Source organism: Oncorhynchus tshawytscha, linkage group LG14, assembly GCF_018296145.1.
Source record: "Oncorhynchus tshawytscha isolate Ot180627B linkage group LG14, Otsh_v2.0, whole genome shotgun sequence".
NCBI lineage: Eukaryota > Metazoa > Chordata > Actinopteri > Salmoniformes > Salmonidae > Oncorhynchus > Oncorhynchus tshawytscha.
This window is the reverse complement of record NC_056442.1, coordinates 2551631-2569846: the sequence shown is the minus strand read 5'-3', so window position 1 is coordinate 2569846 and position 18216 is coordinate 2551631. Positions and strand designations below refer to the sequence as shown.

Genomic DNA, 18216 nt, shown 5'->3' with positions numbered 1-18216 from the left:
TTAATTAAACTTTTTTTTTATATATATACCTTTATTTAACTAGGCAAGTCAGTTAAGAACACATTCCTAGGAACGGTGGGTTAACTGCCTTGTTCAGGGGCAGAACGACAGATTTTCACCATGTCAGCTCGGGGATCCAATCTTGCAACCTTACAGTTAACTAGTCCAACGCTCTAACCACCTGCCTCTCATTGCACTCCACGAGGAGCCTGCCTGTTACACGAATGCAGTAGAAGCCAAGGTAAGTTGCAAGCTAGCATTAAACTTATCTTATAAAAAACAATCAATCATAATCACTAGTTATAACTACACATGCTTGATGATATTACTAGTTTATCTAGCGTGTCCTGTGTTGCATATAATCGATGCAACGCTGGGGGATGATTTAACAAAAGCCTTTACACTAACTGTACCTAACCATAAACACCAATGCCTTTCTTAAAATGAATACACAGAAGTATATATTTTTAAACCTGCATATTTAGCTAATAGAAATCCAGGTTAGCAGGCAATATTAACCAGGTGAAATTGTGTCACTTCTCTTGCGTTCATTGCATGCAGAGTCAGGGTATATATATATATATATATATATATATTTTACCTTTATTTTACTAGTCAAGTTAGTTAAGAACAAATTCTTATTTTCAATGTAGGCCTAGGAACAGTGGGTTAACTGCCTGTTCAGGGGCAGAACAACAGATTTTGTACCTTGTCAGCTCGGGGATTTGAACTTGCAACCTTTCGGTTACTAGTCCAACGCTCTAACCACTCGGCTACCCTGCCGCAACAGTTTGGGCAGCCTGGCTCATTGCGAACTAATTTGCCAGAATTTTACGTAATTATGACATAACATTGAAGGTTGTGCAATGTAACAAGAATATTTAGACTTAAGGATGCCACCCGTTAGATAAAATACCGAACGGTTCCGTATTTCATTGAAATAATAAACGTTTTGTTTTCGAAATTATAGTTTCCGGATTCGACCATATTAATGACCAAAGGCTCGTATTTCTGTGTGTTATGTTATTATAAAGTCTATGATTTGATAGAGCAGTCTGACTGAGCGATGGTAGGCAGCAGCAGGCTCGTAAGTATTCATTCAAACAGCACTTTCGTGCGTTTTGCCAGCAGCTCTTCGCAAGCACAGCGCTGTTTATGATTTCAAGCCTATCAGCCTAATGGCTGGTGTAACTGATATGAAATGGCTAGCTAGTTAGCGGGGTAGTTATTACACTTTGTTTTTGCATTATTTAAACCAAGTTGAACATGTTTCAGTATTTATTTGAGGCTAAATGGATTTTTATTGATGTATTATATTAAGTTAAAATAAGTGTTCATTCAGTATTGTTGTAAAAAAAATTGTCAGATTAATCGGTATCTGCTTTTTTTGTTCCTCCAATAATCGGTATCGGCGTTGAAAAATCATAATCGGTCGACCTCTAAGCAGGACCCTTGTTACCAGACCCTGAATGGACAGACCATGATCACCTCAACGTACCTTCATTGTGTATTTGAATGAGCTTGAATATGACTGGTGTTCTCAATCCACTGTCTTTTGATTTTGTTCCTCTCCAGATCAACCAGGCGACCCACGACCAGGCCCTGGTCCTCCAGAGTGCTCTACAGAATATCCCGAACCCCGCCTCGGAGTGCATGCTCCGCAACGTGGCCATACGACTGGCCCAACAGATCTCTGACGAGGTGAGACGGCGCGTCTATTGAGACGAGTGCTTACACATGTGTTCAACCGGGTAACAACGGCTAGTCAAAAAGAGTAAGACCGTAAACGTCTGCTCACTTTTTTTGGCAGTCTCTGCCCCCGAACGCCCAGAACTTCTTCCAAGCATCCAAGTACATCCCAGACCTCTGTGTGATCCGGGCGGTGCAGAAGATCGTGTGGGCTTCAGGCTGTGGCACGGTACAGCTGGTCTTCAGCTCTAATGAAGAGATCAGTCAGATCTATGAGAAGGTAAAACCCTTTCTAAACTGAGATGGTGTGTGCTTGGTTCTTAAGGTGTGTATTGCAGACTTCTAGGGGTTTGTATGGAGAGTTTCTGTGTCTTCTATAAACTCACAGCGGTGTGTGTTCATCACCTCTACAGACAAATGCGGGTAAGGAGCCGGACGGGGAGGATGAGATGGTGTGCTGTGAGGCACTGGAGATCATGACCCTGTGTTTTGCCCTGCTGCCCACCGCTCTGGACACTCTCAGTAAGGAGAAGGCCTGGCAGACTTACATCATAGACCTGCTACTGCACTGCCACAGCAAGTATGTCTGCATCTGGCTGTTAATCTATGTCTGTGTTGTGGATCTGTTCATTCAGGGCATTTCCTGGACACAGACTAATCCTGGACTGAAAAGCATTTTCAATGGATTCTCCATTGAGTTTAGTATAGGACTAGGCTTAATCTGTGTCGGGAAAACCGCCTCTTGGTGTTCAAACTTAATCTCACAAAAACAAGCCGATATAAAAATGTCATCAGACTATGTTAAAACCTCTTGATGCTACCCATCCCGGATCCGGGATCGTGACTACGGCTCAAGCTCATTAGCATAACGCAAAATGCGAAAAAATATTCTTAGACATATTTAACCTCCACACCTACACAAGTCCAATAGCTCAAATGAAAGATAAACACCTTGTTCATCTACCCAGCAAGTCAGATTTCTAAAATGTTTTACGGCGAAAACATAGCACACATTTATATTAGACCACCACCGAAACAAAAGGCAAGCGGCGGCCATTTTGTCCCAGAAAATATAAAATTTTAAAGTAGGATTAAAAAATAAATAATTCACTAACCTTTTGAAAATCTTCATCAGATGACAGTAATATTACATGTTACACAGTACATTTTTTTTTTTCAATAATATGCCATTAATATCCATAAATCTCTGTTTACAATGACGACATTTCAAAAAATGCTACTCAAAATGTCCGGAGAAATTATGATAGCTCCGACAGATAACGTCAGATAACAAGCAATAAACATGACTAAATATACATGTTCTACATATAGTTACAAAGATACACTTCTTCTTAATACAACCGCTGTGTTACATTTATTTTTAACGTTACAGAATTCTAGTCTATGCTATGAGTCGGCGCTCAGATATTAGCAGTGTCTCCTCTACGTTTGGAGTCCACAGAAACCCAAAATAACCACATAAATATTCCCTTACCTTTGATGTTCTTCGATCAGAAGACGTAGAAGGAGTCATACTTACCCAATACATCGTTTGGTTTCAAGTTGTGCGTCTTTGTATTAGCATATGCTAACAGCTTCAGCTGAAATGCACCCAAAATAACTTCTGCTCCTTCTGGTCCCGCACTCTTGCGCATCAAACTTCAAAATTACATATTATATGTCGACTAAACTGGTCAAACTAAGTGCAGAATCGAGCAAAATGATGTTTTTATCATGTAAAACAATGATAATCGCAAACAAACGAACCGGCTTCAACTGGTGTCTATCGGAAAAGAACGTTCTCCAAATCGGCCGCGCGCAATAGAGTGCATGTATGTGAGAGTGAACCGGGCATTTTCGCCCGCCAAAGGATGAGGGAGCGCGAAATTCAAACAATGAACGTGCCAATTGAAAGCAGACATCGCGCTGAACAAATACATACTGTTCCCAGATCGGTAGCTGCCTGGGAAGGGTGGGGGCGATGACGTCAAAGTTGACCCAACTTTTCTCTTGACAAGAGAGAGTTTGGGAGAAAGGCTGCCCTGAGAGTTCTGCTTTACATACAGACATAATTTAAACGGTTTTAGAAACTTTAGAGTGTTTTCTATTCAATAATTATTATTATATGCATATATTAGCAATTTTGGAAAAAATATTTTCAGTTTACTATGGGCACGCACTTCCTCCAACGGGGGCAGTATTGAGCCATAAGCTCAAGAGGTTAAAAGCATCTTTTTGACAGAGAAATCAACCTGTTGTCATCTTCCTGTCTGTCTCCAGGTCAGTTCGTCAGATGGCTCAGGAACAGTTCTTCCTCATGGCCACTAGGTGCTGTATGGGACACAGACCCCTCCTCTTCTTCATCACCCTCCTCTTCACTGTCTTAGGGGTGCGTATCCTTCCATCTCCCATCTCTTCCCTCTCCCCTACTGACACAATAGTCATTCTTCAGCTCTGGGTAGAAGTTGCCCTTAAGGACAGACCTCGGATCAGTTTACCATCTCTCAATCCCAGCCTTCATAATTAGAAGAGGAAATGTAACTCACTGAAACTCTTCACCCCACTCCATTGGGACCCCTTGTTGTTGTAACACGTATCCTTCCTCTCTCCTCCAGAGCACGGCAAAGGAGAGGGCGAAGCACGCAGGGGACTACTTTACGCTGCTGAGGCACCTGCTGAACTACGCCTACAACAGCAACATCAACCTGCCCAACGCTGAGGCGCTGCTCAACAATGAGATCGACTGGCTCAAGAAGATCAGGGTATTGGACAAGAAGTCTTTTCATTATTAGGAAATGAAATGCAGTTTAATATGATGTAGTTTAGAGAAGGCCTAAGATGGGCTTTCATATCTCTCATAAATATTACCGCTAAATGGCAGTTTGGTGTTTTTATCGTTAGGATGAGGTGAAGCGGACAGGAGAGACGGGGGTGGAGGAGACCATTCTAGAAGGTCACCTGGGGGTCACCAAGGAGCTGCTGGCCTTCCAGACACCAGAGAAGAAGTACTACATTGGCTGTGAGAAGGGCGGGGCCAACCTCATAAAGGTGGGTCATTGTGTTGTTTATGAAATCCAATATGGTTGCCAAATAGTTCACTCAATATAGTCACAGGACAAGCCACCATAAGATGATGCTTTGTCCATTCTGTTAATTCACCCCACTCTTTCTCCAGGAGTTGATAGATGACTTCATCTTCCCGGCGTCTAACGTGTACCTGCAGTACGTGAAGAGTGGGGAGTTCCCTACGGAGCAGGCCATCCCTGTCTGTAGCAGCCCCGCCTCCATCAACGCCGGCTTCGAGTTGTTGGTGGCTCTGCCGGTCGGCTGTGTCCGGAACCTCAAGCAGATTGTTGATACACTCACAGATATGTACTACCTAGGTACACCGACTATACACTCACTGACATGTACTACCTAGGTACTTAATCTGAAATTCCCAATTATTATTTATCTCACACATTCCTCTCTATACTGGTAAATTGTACCTCTCCCCAATGAATTATAAATGTTTTTCTGATATTTATTGTTGTGTTGATCATATATGTGGAATGGATAAACGTTGAACAACTCCCTCTCCTTCTCTCCCTGTCTCTCAGGTTGTGAGGCTCTGACAGAGTGGGAATACCTCCCCCCAGTGGGGCCGCGGCCCACCAAAGGCTTTGTGGGGCTGAAGAACGCGGGGGCCACCTGCTACATGAACTCGGTCATCCAGCAGCTCTACATGATCCCGCCCATCCGTAACGGTGTCCTGGCCGTGGAGGGCACCGGCACCGACGTGGACGATGAACTGTCCGGGGACGAGAAGCAGGAGAACGAGGTGACTGGACTGACTGGGAATCAATCAAAACTGTATTCACTCTTCAGATTTAATAATTGCAAAATGACTCGCTTAAAGCTACAATCTGAGATGCTTTTTATGGCAACCCCAACCCTTGGTATAGAGGTAAGGGACTAGGGAAATGAAATCCCTCTGAAGTTCATATTACCGAGTGTTTATGGATGTTGTGTAGAAGAACCAAGATGTACAATTTGAACTTAAATAATCTATCCAGTGTATTGTTACTTTCCCTCCTCAGACTAATGCAGACGGAACGGCGCGGGAGGAGGTGTTCGCCTACCAACACCAGTTTGACGACAAGCCCTCGCTGAGTAAGTCTGAGGACAGGAAGGAGTACAACATTGGGGTGCTACGCCACCTACAGGTCATCTTTGGTCACCTGGCCTCCTCCCGACTGCAGTACTACGTACCCCGAGGCTTCTGGAAACAGTTCAGGTGAGCTATTTTTATTTATTTCACCTTTATTTAACCAGGTAGGCTAGTTGAGAACAAGTTCTCATTTGCAACTGCGACCTGGCCAAGATAAAGCATAGCAGTGTGAACAGACAACACAGAGTTACACATGGAGTAAACAATTAACAAGTCAATAACACAGTAGGAAAAAAAAGGGAGTCTATATACATTGTGTGCAAAAGGCATGAGGAGGTAGGCGAATAATTACAATTTTGCAGATTAATAACACTGGAGTGATAAATGATCAGATGGTCATGTACAGGTAGAGATATTGGTGTGCAAAAGAGCAGAAAAGTAAATGAATAAAAACAGTATGGGGATGAGGTAGGTAAAAATGGGTGGGCTATTTACCGATAGACTATGTACAGCTGCAGCGATCGGTTAACTGCTCAGACAGCAGATGTTTGAAGTTGGTGAGGGAGATAAAAGTCTCCAACTTCAGCGATTTTTGCAATTCGTTCCAGTCACAGGCAGCAGAGAACTGGAACGAAAGGCGGCCAAATGAGGTGTTGGCTTTAGGGATGATCAGTGAGATACACCTGCTGGAGCGTGTGCTACGGATGGGTGTTGCCATCGTGACCAGTGAACTGAGATAAGGCGGAGCTTTACCTAGCATGGACTTGTAGATGACCTGGAGCCAGTGGGTCTGGCGAATATGTAGCGAGGGCCAGCCAACTAGAGCATACAAGTCGCAGTGGTGGGTGGTATAAGGTGCTTTAGTGACAAAATGGATGGCACTGTGATATACTGCATCCAGTTTGCTGAGTAGAGTGTTGGAAGCAATTTTGTAGATGACATCGTCAAGGATCGGTAGGATAGTCAGTTTTACTAGGGTAAGTTTGGCGGCGTGAGTGAAGGAGGCTTTGTTGCTGAATAGAAAGCCGATTCTTGATTTGATTTTCGATTGGAGATGTTTGATATGAGTCTGGAAGGAGAGTTTACAGTCTAGCCAGACACCTAGGTACTTATAGATGTCCACATATTCAAGGTCGGAACCATCCAGGGTGGTGATGCTGGTCAGGGGTGCAGGCAGCGAACGGTTGAAAAGCATGCATTTGGTTTTACTAGCATTTAAGAGCAGTTGGAGGCCACGGAAGGAGTGTTGTATGGCATTGAAGCTCGTTTGGAGGTTAGATAGCACAGTGTCCAAGGACGGGCCGGAAGTATATAGAATGGTGTCGTCTGCGTAGAGGTGGATCAGGGAATCGCCCACAGCAAGAGCAACATCATTGATATATGCAGAGAAAAGAGTCGGCCCGAGGATTGAACCCTGTGGCACCCCCATAGAGACTGCCAGAGGACCGGACAACATGCCCTCCGATTTGACACACTGAACTCTGTCTGCAAAGTAATTGGTGAACCAGGCAAGGCAGTCATCCGAAAAACCGAGGCTACTGAGTCTGCCGATTAAGAATATGGTGATTGACAGAGTCGAACGCCTTGGCAAGGTCGATGAAGACAGCTGCACAGTACTGTCTTTTATCGATGGCGGTTATGATATCGTTTAGTACCTTGAGCGTGGCTGAGGTGCACCCGTGACCGGCTCGGAAACCCGATTGCACAGCGGAGAAGGTACGGTGGGATTGGAGATGGTCAGTGACCTGTTTGTTGACTTGGCTTTTGAAAACCTTAGATAGGCAGGGCAGGATGGATATAAGTCTGTAACAGTTTGGGTCCAGGGTGTCTCCCCCTTTGAAGAGGGGGATGACTGCGGCAGCTTTCCAATCCTTGGGGATCTCAGACGATATGAAAGAGAGGTTGAACGGGATGGTAATAGGGGTTGCGACAATGGCGGCGGATAGTTTCAGAAATAGAGGGTCCAGATTGTCAAGCCCAGCTGATTTGTAACGATAGCAGGCTGAGGTAAAACAATGAAATGTCAAGGAATGTAGTGGTATACAGATTACAAGCTGTTTATTTTAAAACCAATTTCACACAAACGGTCTTGGAAGACTAAGAGCTATCTCTATTGATCTTTCTCCTGTAGGTTATGGGGTGAGCCGGTGAATCTGCGAGAGCAGCACGATGCCCTGGAGTTCTTCAACTCTTTAGTGGACAGTCTGGATGAGGCTCTGAAGGCCATGGGCCACTCCTCCATGCTCAGCAAGGTGCTTGGAGGTTCCTTTGCTGACCAGAAAATCTGCCGTGACTGCCCACACAGGTGAGTGATTTTCATCCACTTACTAACACTGGTGGAACCAAATGAACCACCACTCATCCTCCAGATTTTTATTATGCGAATATTCTAAAACCTGTATAAAGAAAATATGTGCATTTTCCCACCAGTGTGGTATTTCCACCAAATGGACTTAAAAATATAAAAAATTAGTGTGTGATGACGTAGTGCACACAAAATGTACTTTTTTGCATAACTTCTCGTGTATCGAATAAAAATCTGAAGTGCAATGTGTTTCTATTGGATTTTCCACTCAACCAATAGTTTTGTCACAAAAACTGTTGTTAAGTAGACAATGTGCCTACTCTGGTCTTAACGTGTGCGCTCTAGCTAACAGCTCTGAGTCGGTGTGGGTCGGCTAGTCTACAATGATGACATTATTCTGGATTTTTTTTATTTGTCCAACAGCAGTCATGTATTTATCGTCTTGTCACCAGAATAAGACCCATGATATTTATTGGAAAGGAGCGTCAAGCTCTTCACCTTTAATCTGTAGCCTAATAAACGGCATGGTTTCCTGAACCGTAGTGGGAGGACCCACACCGTGTCATCGCATGACTCCAAGTCTACTTCCATGTGATGATTATTATATAAATGTTTGTGCATAAAAGTGTTTTCACCGCCATTTCTCGCATAATACATTTTTAACAAAGATCCCACCATGTTAAACGAACAAATGATCTGTGTCGCCTTTTATAAAATTGTACTGAAACTAGCTGTCGTGATCATTTAAAAAAAAAAGTGTGTATATATAAGGTATGACTACTCTCAGAAATGTGGATGGAAATGTGGTTAGTGACACAAAAATAGTTCTCAGTTATCACAGGCCTGAAATATAATAAGTGAAACTGTTCCACCATCTTGTTCCCAGGTATGAGTGTGAGGAGTCATTCACCACGTTGAACGTGGACATCAGGAACCACCAGAACCTGCTGGACTCTATGGAGCAGTACGTCAAAGGAGACTTGCTGGAGGGAGCCAACGCATACCACTGTGAGAAGTGTAACAAGAAGGTACCTCACTCTTCTCCTGTCCTTCATCATTCCTGTTGAGTACTCAGTCCTTTGTTTTCATTCCATTGCAAAATAGCAGTGTCGATATGGATAGATACTTTAGGATGACATTTCTTACTGTTTTGTTTTATCCACTACAGGTGGACACAGTGAAGCGTCTGCTGATCAAGAAGCTTCCTCCAGTGCTGGCCATCCAGCTGAAAAGGTTTGACTACGACTGGGAGAGGGAGTGTGCCATCAAGTTCAACGACTACTTTGAGTTCCCCAGGGAGCTGGACATGGAGCCCTACACTGTGGCCGGGGTGGCCAAGCTGGAGGGAGATGACGGCAACCCGGAGAGCCAGGTAGATTACTTTTATATCAAATTTGATTTGTGTATTAGAGCTCTATAAATGTTTCACAAAGTTCTAAACAGAAACCATGAAAGAGTAAACAGAAGCAGCATTGGCAAGGAAACTCATCATTAGTCCAAACATTGTCTCTAGTCAGTCACTCCTCCCTCCTTCTTTCCCTCTCAGATGATCATGCAGAACGAACCATCGGAACCCGACCCACCAGGCTGCAGTTCTAAGTACCGCCTGGTGGGGGTGCTGGTGCATTCAGGCCAGGCCAGCGGCGGCCACTACTACTCCTATATCAGCCAGCGAGACGGTGGCACCGGCGGTAGCGCCGACAGCGGGCAGAAGGAGCGCTGGTACAAGTTTGACGACGGTGACGTGACGGAGTGCAAGATGGACGACGACGAGGAGATGAAGAGCCAGTGCTTCGGGGGGGAGTACATGGGAGAGGTGTTTGACCACATGATGAAGAAGATGTCCTACAGGAGGCAGAAGAGATGGTGGAACGCCTACATCCTGTTCTATGAGAGGATGGACGCGGCAGGGGGAGGGGCCGCAGTGGAGGCAGACGGAGAGCTGGCCAGGTGCATCTCAGAGCTGACTGTGTCTCCCACTACACCACGACAGGTGGGGATCAGGACTGTGTGTGTGTGTGTGTGTGATAGTGTGTATTTGTTTGTGATAAAGTGCAGAGGCAAGAACCTGTGGGCGTGAATGAGTCTGTTTGTGTGTAAATGACGTAATGCTCATAACCATACTAATGAATTCCCCCTCCCAGGTGACGATGCCGGGGGCCATTGAATGCAGTGTGAGGAAGCAGAACGTCCAGTTCATGCACAGCCGCATGCAGTACAGCTTGGAGTACTTCCAGTTCGTCAAGAAGCTGCTGACCTGCAACAGCGTCTACCTCAACCCTCCCCCGGGTCAGGACCACCTGCTGCCAGAGGCAGAGGAGATAGCCATGATCAGCATCCAGCTAGCAGCTAGGTTCCTCTTCACCACTGGGTTTCACACCAAGAAAGTAGTCCGGGGGCCCGCCGGTGACTGGTGAGTGGGTTGTCTGTGAGAGGGAGAAAGTGTGTGCTTTCTTTATATTGCAAGACAGCCTTGTAACTCTCTTTCCCTCGTCTCTCTCCTTTTCCCTCTTTCTGTCTACTCTCCTCCCTCCCCCACCTTCTCTCCCTCTCTCTCAGGTATGACGCCCTGTGCATCCTGCTGCGCCACAGTAAGAACGTCCGCTGCTGGTTTGCCCACAACGTTCTGTTTGCGTACCCCACGCGCTTCTCTGAGTACCTGCTGGAGTGTCCCAGTGCCGAGGTCCGGGGGGCCTTCGCCAAACTCATCGTCTTCATCGCCCACTTCTCCCTGGCGGACGGGCCATGCCCCGCCCCTGCCAGCTCCCCTGACGGGTCCACACAGGTACGGAGGGAGTAAAGGGGGAGTGAGAGATATAAATGAACTTACCACAATCAATTTCAATAGAAAGTTAGCAAAAAACAAGATTCTGCAACCATGTAGAGGTAAATACTTGTCTATTTATGGAAAAATCACATTGATTAACTCTTTGGTCCTATCACAGTTTACTTACTTAATAATGGCACTGCCTACTCCAGATGACTCGTTTTTAAAAATCATATGAGCAAATACCTATTTATATAATGAATATCACTTTGGAGGGCTAAAATGATTTAAATATTAACACTTTAAACCTCTAACTAAAAGCTTCACTTACGTATAAGTTGTACTTAAACCCAAAATGGTTCTCCAGTAGATTAAGGCTCATCCTTTGTTAAAAAATGTATACAGATTTATACAGATTACAAATTTTCATTTTTTATGAATTGAAAATTAAATTTTGTTTAAAGTATTGCCCTTTGTTAAACAAGCCATTAGAGGTCGGCCGATTAATTGGGGCCGATTTCAAGTTTTCATAACAATCGGAAATCGGTATTTTTGGGCGCCGATTTGCCAATGTAAAAAAAAAAAAATATATACCTTTTATTTAACTAGGCAAGTCAGTTAAGAACACGTTCTTATTTTCAATGACGGCCTAGGAACGGTGGGTTAACGGCCTCGTTCAGGGGCAGAACGACAGATTTTCACCTTGTCAGCTCGGGGGATCCAATCTTGCAACCTTACAGTTAACTAGTCCAACGCAATAACGACCTGCCTCTCTCGTTGCACTCCACAAGGAGACTTGCCTGTTACGCGAATGCAGTAATCCAAGATAAGTTGCTAGCTAGCATTACATTTATCTTGTAAAAAAACAATCAATCATAATCACTAGGTAACTACACAAGGTTGATGATCTTACTAGATATTATCTAGCGTGTCCTGCATTGCATATAATCTGACAAGCATATGTATCTGACCGAGCGGTGGTAGGCAGAAGCAGGCGCGTAAACATTCATTCAAACAGCACTTTCGTGCGTTTTGCCAGCAGCTCTTCGTTGTGCGTCAAGCATTGCGCTGTTTATGACTTCAAGCCTATCAACTCCCGAGATGAGGCTGGTGTAACCGAAGTGAAATGGCTAGCTAGTTAACGTGCGCTAATAGCATTTCAAACGTCACTCGCTCTGAGTCTTCTAGTAGTTGTTCCCCTTGCTCTGCATGGGTAACGCTGCTTCGAGGGTGGCTGTTGTGTTGCTGGTTTGAGCCCAGGGAGGAGCGAGGAGAGGGACGAAAACTATACTGTTACACTGGCAATACTAAAGTGCCTATAAGAACATCTAATAGTCAAAGGTTAATGAAATACAAATGGTATAGAGGGAAATGGTCCTATAAGTGCTATAATAACTACAACCTAAAACTTCTTACCTGGGAATATTGAAGACTCATGTTAAAAGGAACCACCAGCTTTCATATGTTCTGAGCAAGGAACTGAAACGTTAGCTTTCTTACATAGCACATATTGCACTTTTACTTTCTTCTCCAACACTTTGTTTTTGCATTATTTAAACCAAATTGAACGTGTTTCATTATTTATTTGAGGCTAAATTGATTTTATTGATGTATTATATTAAGTTAAAATAAGTGTTCATTCAGTATTGTTGTAATTGTCATTATTGGGCCTCCCGGGTGGCGCAGTGGTTAAGGGCGCTGTACTGCAGCGCCAGCTGTGCCATCAGAGTCTCTGGGTTCGCGCCCAGGCTCTGTCGTAACCGGCCGCGACCGGGAGGTCCGTGGGGCGACGCACAATTGGGCTAGCGTCGTTCGGGTTAGGGAGGGCTTGGTCGGTAGGGATGTCCTTGTCTCATCGCGCACCAGCGACTCCTGTGGCGGGCCGGGCGCAGTGCGCGCTAACCAAGGTTGCCAGGTTAAGAAGCTGCTGGTTGGGTTGTGTATCGGAGGACGCATTTCAACCTTCGTCTCTCCCGAGCCCGTACGGGAGTTGTAGCGATGAGACAAGATAGTAGCTACTACAACAATTGGATACCACGAAATTGGGGAGAAAAAGGGGTAAACTTTTAAAAAATGTAAAAAAGATTATTATTTTTTAATCGGCCGATTTGTCGGTATCGGCTTTTTTGGTCCTCCAATAATCGATATCGGCGTTGAAAAATCATAACCGTTTGACCTCTAAGCCATACAAAGCTGGTTACAATTTCAGTTTTATCCTCCAGAAAAGATAGAACAAATGTTATGGTTAAACAAATATTCTGATTATTAAAAAATAAAATAATAATCTTTATGGAAAAAATTAAATGTTTGAAAATGGTGTTATATTTATTAATGATATTATGATTAGAAACAGAACACTTATTGTTTTTACATTTAAATGTATATAAAATTCTTGCCACCATCAGAATGCTATATATATGGGGCATACAGCAATCTCAGCTCTGTAGATTTTGCTGCGAAGACATAATTTATTCTGGTATTTCCCCAATGTAGCTTGTTTCTGGTCACAGGTTCACGGAATGGTTAAAAAGTCATAACATGCAATTAAAATTAACCTTACAAATAGCAGCGTTTGGCGATTTGGAAAGCCGTAGTCACTAAATAATATAATACTCATGGAAAAGGTTTTCATCTTTAGCTCACAATCTGTGGATACTATACGTTTTAGAAAGGTTAAAAAACTTATGTAAAACATCACAATTCAAAAATATATGGAAACCAAACGAGGATGGTCTAGGGTGATAGGTGGGATGGGCTGAGAGTGGCTGAGGGGCGGGATTAAAGAGTTTATGGTTGGTAATGTATCGTTATGTGACTGCTTTATATGAAAGTCCCATGGATGCTAAGTGTATGTACATATATGTAGCAGAAAAGCTGTAAAAATAAGTATATATATATATATATATATATATATATATATATATATATATATCCGACAGGGGGTGCATGGGTAAATTTAAAAAATGACCTGTAACCTTTGACCTCCTGCATCAGGGCTGTGATAACCTGAGTCTGAGTGATCACCTGTTGAGGGCAGTGTTGAACCTGCTTAGGAGAGAGGTGTCAGAGCACGGCCGACACCTGCAGCAGTTCTTCAACCTCTTCGTCATGTACGCCAACCTGGGTAAGACTACGTGCGTGTGCAGGAGAAACGCTGTTGGTTTGTTTCTTGCTGGAATAAAACATGGTTTCTCTTCCTCCCTCCCTCTCCCCCCAGGTCTGGCAGAGAAGACCCAGTTGTTGAAGCTGAGTGTCCCTGCTACCTTCATGCTTGTGGCTCTAGACGAGGGGCCTGGCCCTCCCATAAAGTACCAGTATGCAGAACTGACCAAGCTCTACGCTGTGGTCTCCCAGCTACTGCGCTGCTGTGACGTCTCCACACGCATGCAGTCGTCCATCAATGGTATGTTTCACTCTCTTTGTCACCGCCTTATGGTTGCTGTCTCTTCTGCTCTCCTTTCTTTCTCTCTCGTTCTCTCTATCTCTGTGTTTCATTCATTCTCTAATGGTTCCAATCTCTCTCTCGGGTTCACTGTCTGTCATTCTCTCTCTCTCTCTCTCTCCTGTTTCTTTACTCTTATTTGCGTTCTTAGAATAAAGCGAAGTGTGCAAATGGATATAAATGTATCTCACTGTCCTCTAGGTAACCCGTCCCTGGCCAACCCGTATGGAGACGCTAACCTGACCACCCCCATCATGCCCCTGCAACAGCTGGTGTCAGAGATCCTCTTCGTTAGGACCAGCTATGTGAAGAAGATCATCGAGGACTGCAGCAACTCTGAGGAGACGGTCAAGCTGCTGCGCTTCAGCTGCTGGGAAAACCCCCAGTTCTCCTCTACCGTGCTGTCTGAGCTGCTCTGGCAGGTAAGGGGTTAACACGGATGACTCTCACTCACACACAGCGTTTTTGTTTACCTCACCCGTCTACCTGTCTCGACCCCTAGGTGGCGTACTCCTACACGTATGAGCTGAGGCCTTACCTGGACCTGCTGCTGCAGATACTGCTGATAGAGGACTCCTGGCAGACCCACAGGATCCACAACGTGCTGAAGGGTATACCAGACGACAGGGATGGCCTGTTTGACACCATTCAGCGCTCTAAGAACCACTACCAGAAACGGGCCTACCAGTGTATCAAGTGCATGGTGGCTCTGTTCAGCAACTGTACTGTGGCCTACCAGATACTACAGGTAAACATGACAATAGTAGACTAGATATGGTAGTCACCTCTTGCTCCTCTCTGCCTACCAGATCAGTCATTTTAGAATGGTGTTTCAAGTATGTACAGTATGTTTGTGTCTGGATATCTTGAATGGTGTATCAGGAATAGAACTGTGTTAACATTAGAACTGTCTCTCTCTCTCTGTTGTGCTCCCAGAGTAACGGGGACCTGAAGCGTAAGTGGACGTGGGCGGTGGAGTGGCTGGGGGACGAGCTGGAGAGGAGGCCCTACACAGGGAACCCCCAGTACACCTACAACAACTGGTCTCCCCCCGTCCAGAGCAACGAGACCTCCAACGGGTACTTCCTGGAGCGCTCACATTCCGCACGCATGACCCTGGCCAAGGCCTGTGAACTTTGCCCCGAGGAGGTACGGAAGGTGTGTGCGCGTGGGATGGGTGTTTGCATGTTTTTGTCAGTGTGTGTGGTAATGTAACAGAGCTCTCCTTGGCTGATTCCATTGTCTGTATTTTCTTTCAGGAGCCAGATGATCAGGAGGCAACAGAAGATCACGACTCCTCCCCTCCCGAGGACACAGCGCTGTACCCCCATAACCCTGCTCCTGCCATGCAGTTTCAGCAGGTAGCACACACACACACACACACACACACACACACACACTGTGTGGCACTGCTCCAGAATTTACAGAAAGCTCATATTGAATGCTGACACCTCTTTCTCCCTGTTTCCATGTCTCTCTGCAGCAGAACAACCACCCCCACGCCCAGCCCTATACGGGTCCGGCTGCCCAGCACATGAACACGCCCCAGCGGCCACCGCAGAGAGCACAGGAGAGCTGGGAGAGCACCACAGAGGAGGTGGGGCCCGTGGCGCCCCCACCCGCTGTCCAGACGACAAAAGAGTAACAGCATGACACGAGGGCAACCAACCCCTTTAACCTGCAACTCACCTCCCCAAATCTCTTTGCACACTATCACTCAATACCTTCAAGACACCCAGTTTATTGATCGGCTGATCAAACAGTCGATTTAAGACTAGACCCAGGCCGGAGCGCTCTCTTCTCTCCAGGAGGAACAGCGTCCTTTGTCACCCTTGACTCCTGCCCTCTGGATCGGGCCAATTAAGCTCTTCAAGTGTCTCTGTTTCCATCGTAGAATTGGAATTCTATGATTTCTAGAACTTTGAGTGGGAAGAATCTCGACCTTCTCTTTCTCTCTGCCCCATAGAGACACATCACTGCTGACAGAGAAAAAAAACATACTCCTGTCTGCAGGGTTGTGTGTACAGTGTTTTTGAGAAACTGAGATGAAAGACAATGATGTGTGTGCAATGTGTGTACAGGAAGTGAAACAGAACGGTGATGGGAAGGTGTACATAGTTTGTTAATGTTTTGGAATCGTTAAAACCTTCCTTCCCTCGACCTCCCTCCCAACCTACAGCAATGATGCAGCAAGGCTGTCCTGGATTGGCCCCTGGTATGTGACTTCAAAACTGAAAAGGAAGACCAATGTCAAATCAAATGGGGAAAATAATAAGCGTTGCTATTGTTTTCTCTGCTTTGTAGTGCATGGGGATGAGGTTTGGCCTGTCACTGGCTGACCGGGTCTTGGTTGATGCAGTTCCACCACTATACTATAGTAGGTTTCAAGTGAGGACATGTTGAATAGAGAATTAAAACCGGTATCACCCCGTGTGCACCAGTTGACAATGGCAGGGCGGGTGAAGGCTTGTTTGATCTCTGCTCACTTGAAGTGAAAATAACTCTGCTTCTTGGTTTTCTTACCTTTTTTCCCTTCCACATTTTGTCCTACTTGAACACAGCTACAGTCTTACAAATGTCTGCCCGTTGAGAATAACAGAAGAAGCATTCTAAAGCAGGGTCATGATCTACAGTAACTGCTGGTAAACAAGCTAATTGACTCGCCCAGCGTTTCTGATTGTTCTTCGAGGATTCTATCTGCAACGAAAGTAGATGGCTGTGTTTCAGTTGGTAACATGAATGTGTGGTTTGTTGTAATTTCTTTTTTGTTTTACTGGGAGAATTGTCTGAAACGAGCAAAATCCCTGCAAAAAAAGAAGCCCTTGATATGAAGAATCATAGGCTATTTTATTTCAATTTCCTAGATGTTGTTTTTGCTGATTTGAAAGGAAGTAGAAAGTAATTGAAGAGGAACTTTTTGGTCCAATTCTTAAATTTTTTTAATACTTTGTTAATAATTGTTTTGAGTTCCATCTGCCCTGAACCGTTTTTGCTAACAATAGTTTTGGCCATGGTGTGATTTTGAATTCTGGAGCTACAGTTCACACTTCGAAGTTGTTGTTTTTGTCTATACAGCAGTGTGCCCACTACCAAGAATACATGGAAAATGCCATCTTTACATTGTAGTGGTTTCATATTTCATCTATGATACATTGTAAATACCCAATGCACGCAAAAAAAAAATCATCAGGACATACAACGTGACAGTGACGAAACAATATCTCGTTGAGAGAATTTGCCAACAGTAAATGGCATTGCCCCAAGGGACTGGGTTGAAACCGCAATGGATTAGACACAACATGTCTGCTAAAACTGTGGCCTTGACAGACGAGCTGTGGAGGAGCAAAGTGAGGAGGGAACGCCCCCCCAAACAAAAAGCATACTGGGGAGAAAAAAGTGGCAACCCAGAACCTCCTGAGAGGACAAGACTGTTGATGGTTCTAGATTAGAACCTAATGGGGGGTTAGAATGCTGTATGGACTGTATCCTTCCAGGTCCTGCCCTAAAGCACTACAGGTCATGTCTCCCCTCACTTCTTCCATAATATTTTTTAGACTGCAAGGTCTTAGATTGTTTTTTTTTGGCATCTTCTTTGTGTAAGGTGTTATTTCAGGATCAGAACTGCCTTCTTATTTTGTTTGAATAATTATAGTTTTTTTGTTGTTGTGAAACATGCATGGATGGTTATTATTACCCCCCCCCAATCTGCCTTGGCGCACTCTACAAACACACCACACTGTAAAATTATACTTTAAGAAAAGGACAAATAAATGGTCTTTTGAATTATTATGCGCTGTATGCAAGGAGGAACCTGCATATATATTTATTTTTTCACCTGTCTTTTTTTTTTTAGATTGGCATGG

General features: G+C 44.6%; 1 protein-coding gene across 3 annotated transcripts in view; it reads left to right on the top strand.

Annotated features, from left to right (window-relative positions):
* Positions 1 to 18140, top strand: part of LOC112267673 (probable ubiquitin carboxyl-terminal hydrolase FAF-X) — a 29945-nt gene extending 11805 nt beyond the window's left edge. For 2 of the 3 annotated variants that reach the window (XM_042296788.1, XM_042296789.1), the window contains exons 21-42: positions 1576 to 1701; positions 1811 to 1969; positions 2103 to 2269; positions 3970 to 4078; positions 4305 to 4451; positions 4591 to 4737; positions 4865 to 5072; positions 5289 to 5509; positions 5769 to 5965; positions 7971 to 8144; positions 9031 to 9172; positions 9313 to 9516; positions 9691 to 10137; positions 10289 to 10557; positions 10704 to 10929; positions 13906 to 14035; positions 14129 to 14314; positions 14555 to 14775; positions 14856 to 15101; positions 15290 to 15511; positions 15613 to 15714; positions 15837 to 18140. In XM_042296788.1, coding sequence (XP_042152722.1) covers positions 1576 to 1701; positions 1811 to 1969; positions 2103 to 2269; positions 3970 to 4078; positions 4305 to 4451; positions 4591 to 4737; positions 4865 to 5072; positions 5289 to 5509; positions 5769 to 5965; positions 7971 to 8144; positions 9031 to 9172; positions 9313 to 9516; positions 9691 to 10137; positions 10289 to 10557; positions 10704 to 10929; positions 13906 to 14035; positions 14129 to 14314; positions 14555 to 14775; positions 14856 to 15101; positions 15290 to 15511; positions 15613 to 15714; positions 15837 to 15998 — 4212 coding nt within the window. In that variant the 3' untranslated portion in view covers positions 15999 to 18140. The remainder of the gene's footprint in view (positions 1 to 1575; positions 1702 to 1810; positions 1970 to 2102; positions 2270 to 3969; positions 4079 to 4304; positions 4452 to 4590; positions 4738 to 4864; positions 5073 to 5288; positions 5510 to 5768; positions 5966 to 7970; positions 8145 to 9030; positions 9173 to 9312; positions 9517 to 9690; positions 10138 to 10288; positions 10558 to 10703; positions 10930 to 13905; positions 14036 to 14128; positions 14315 to 14554; positions 14776 to 14855; positions 15102 to 15289; positions 15512 to 15612; positions 15715 to 15836) is intronic. The other variant, XM_042296790.1, reaches the window with a different exon arrangement.
* The last annotated feature ends 76 nt before the right edge of the window (positions 18141 to 18216 follow it).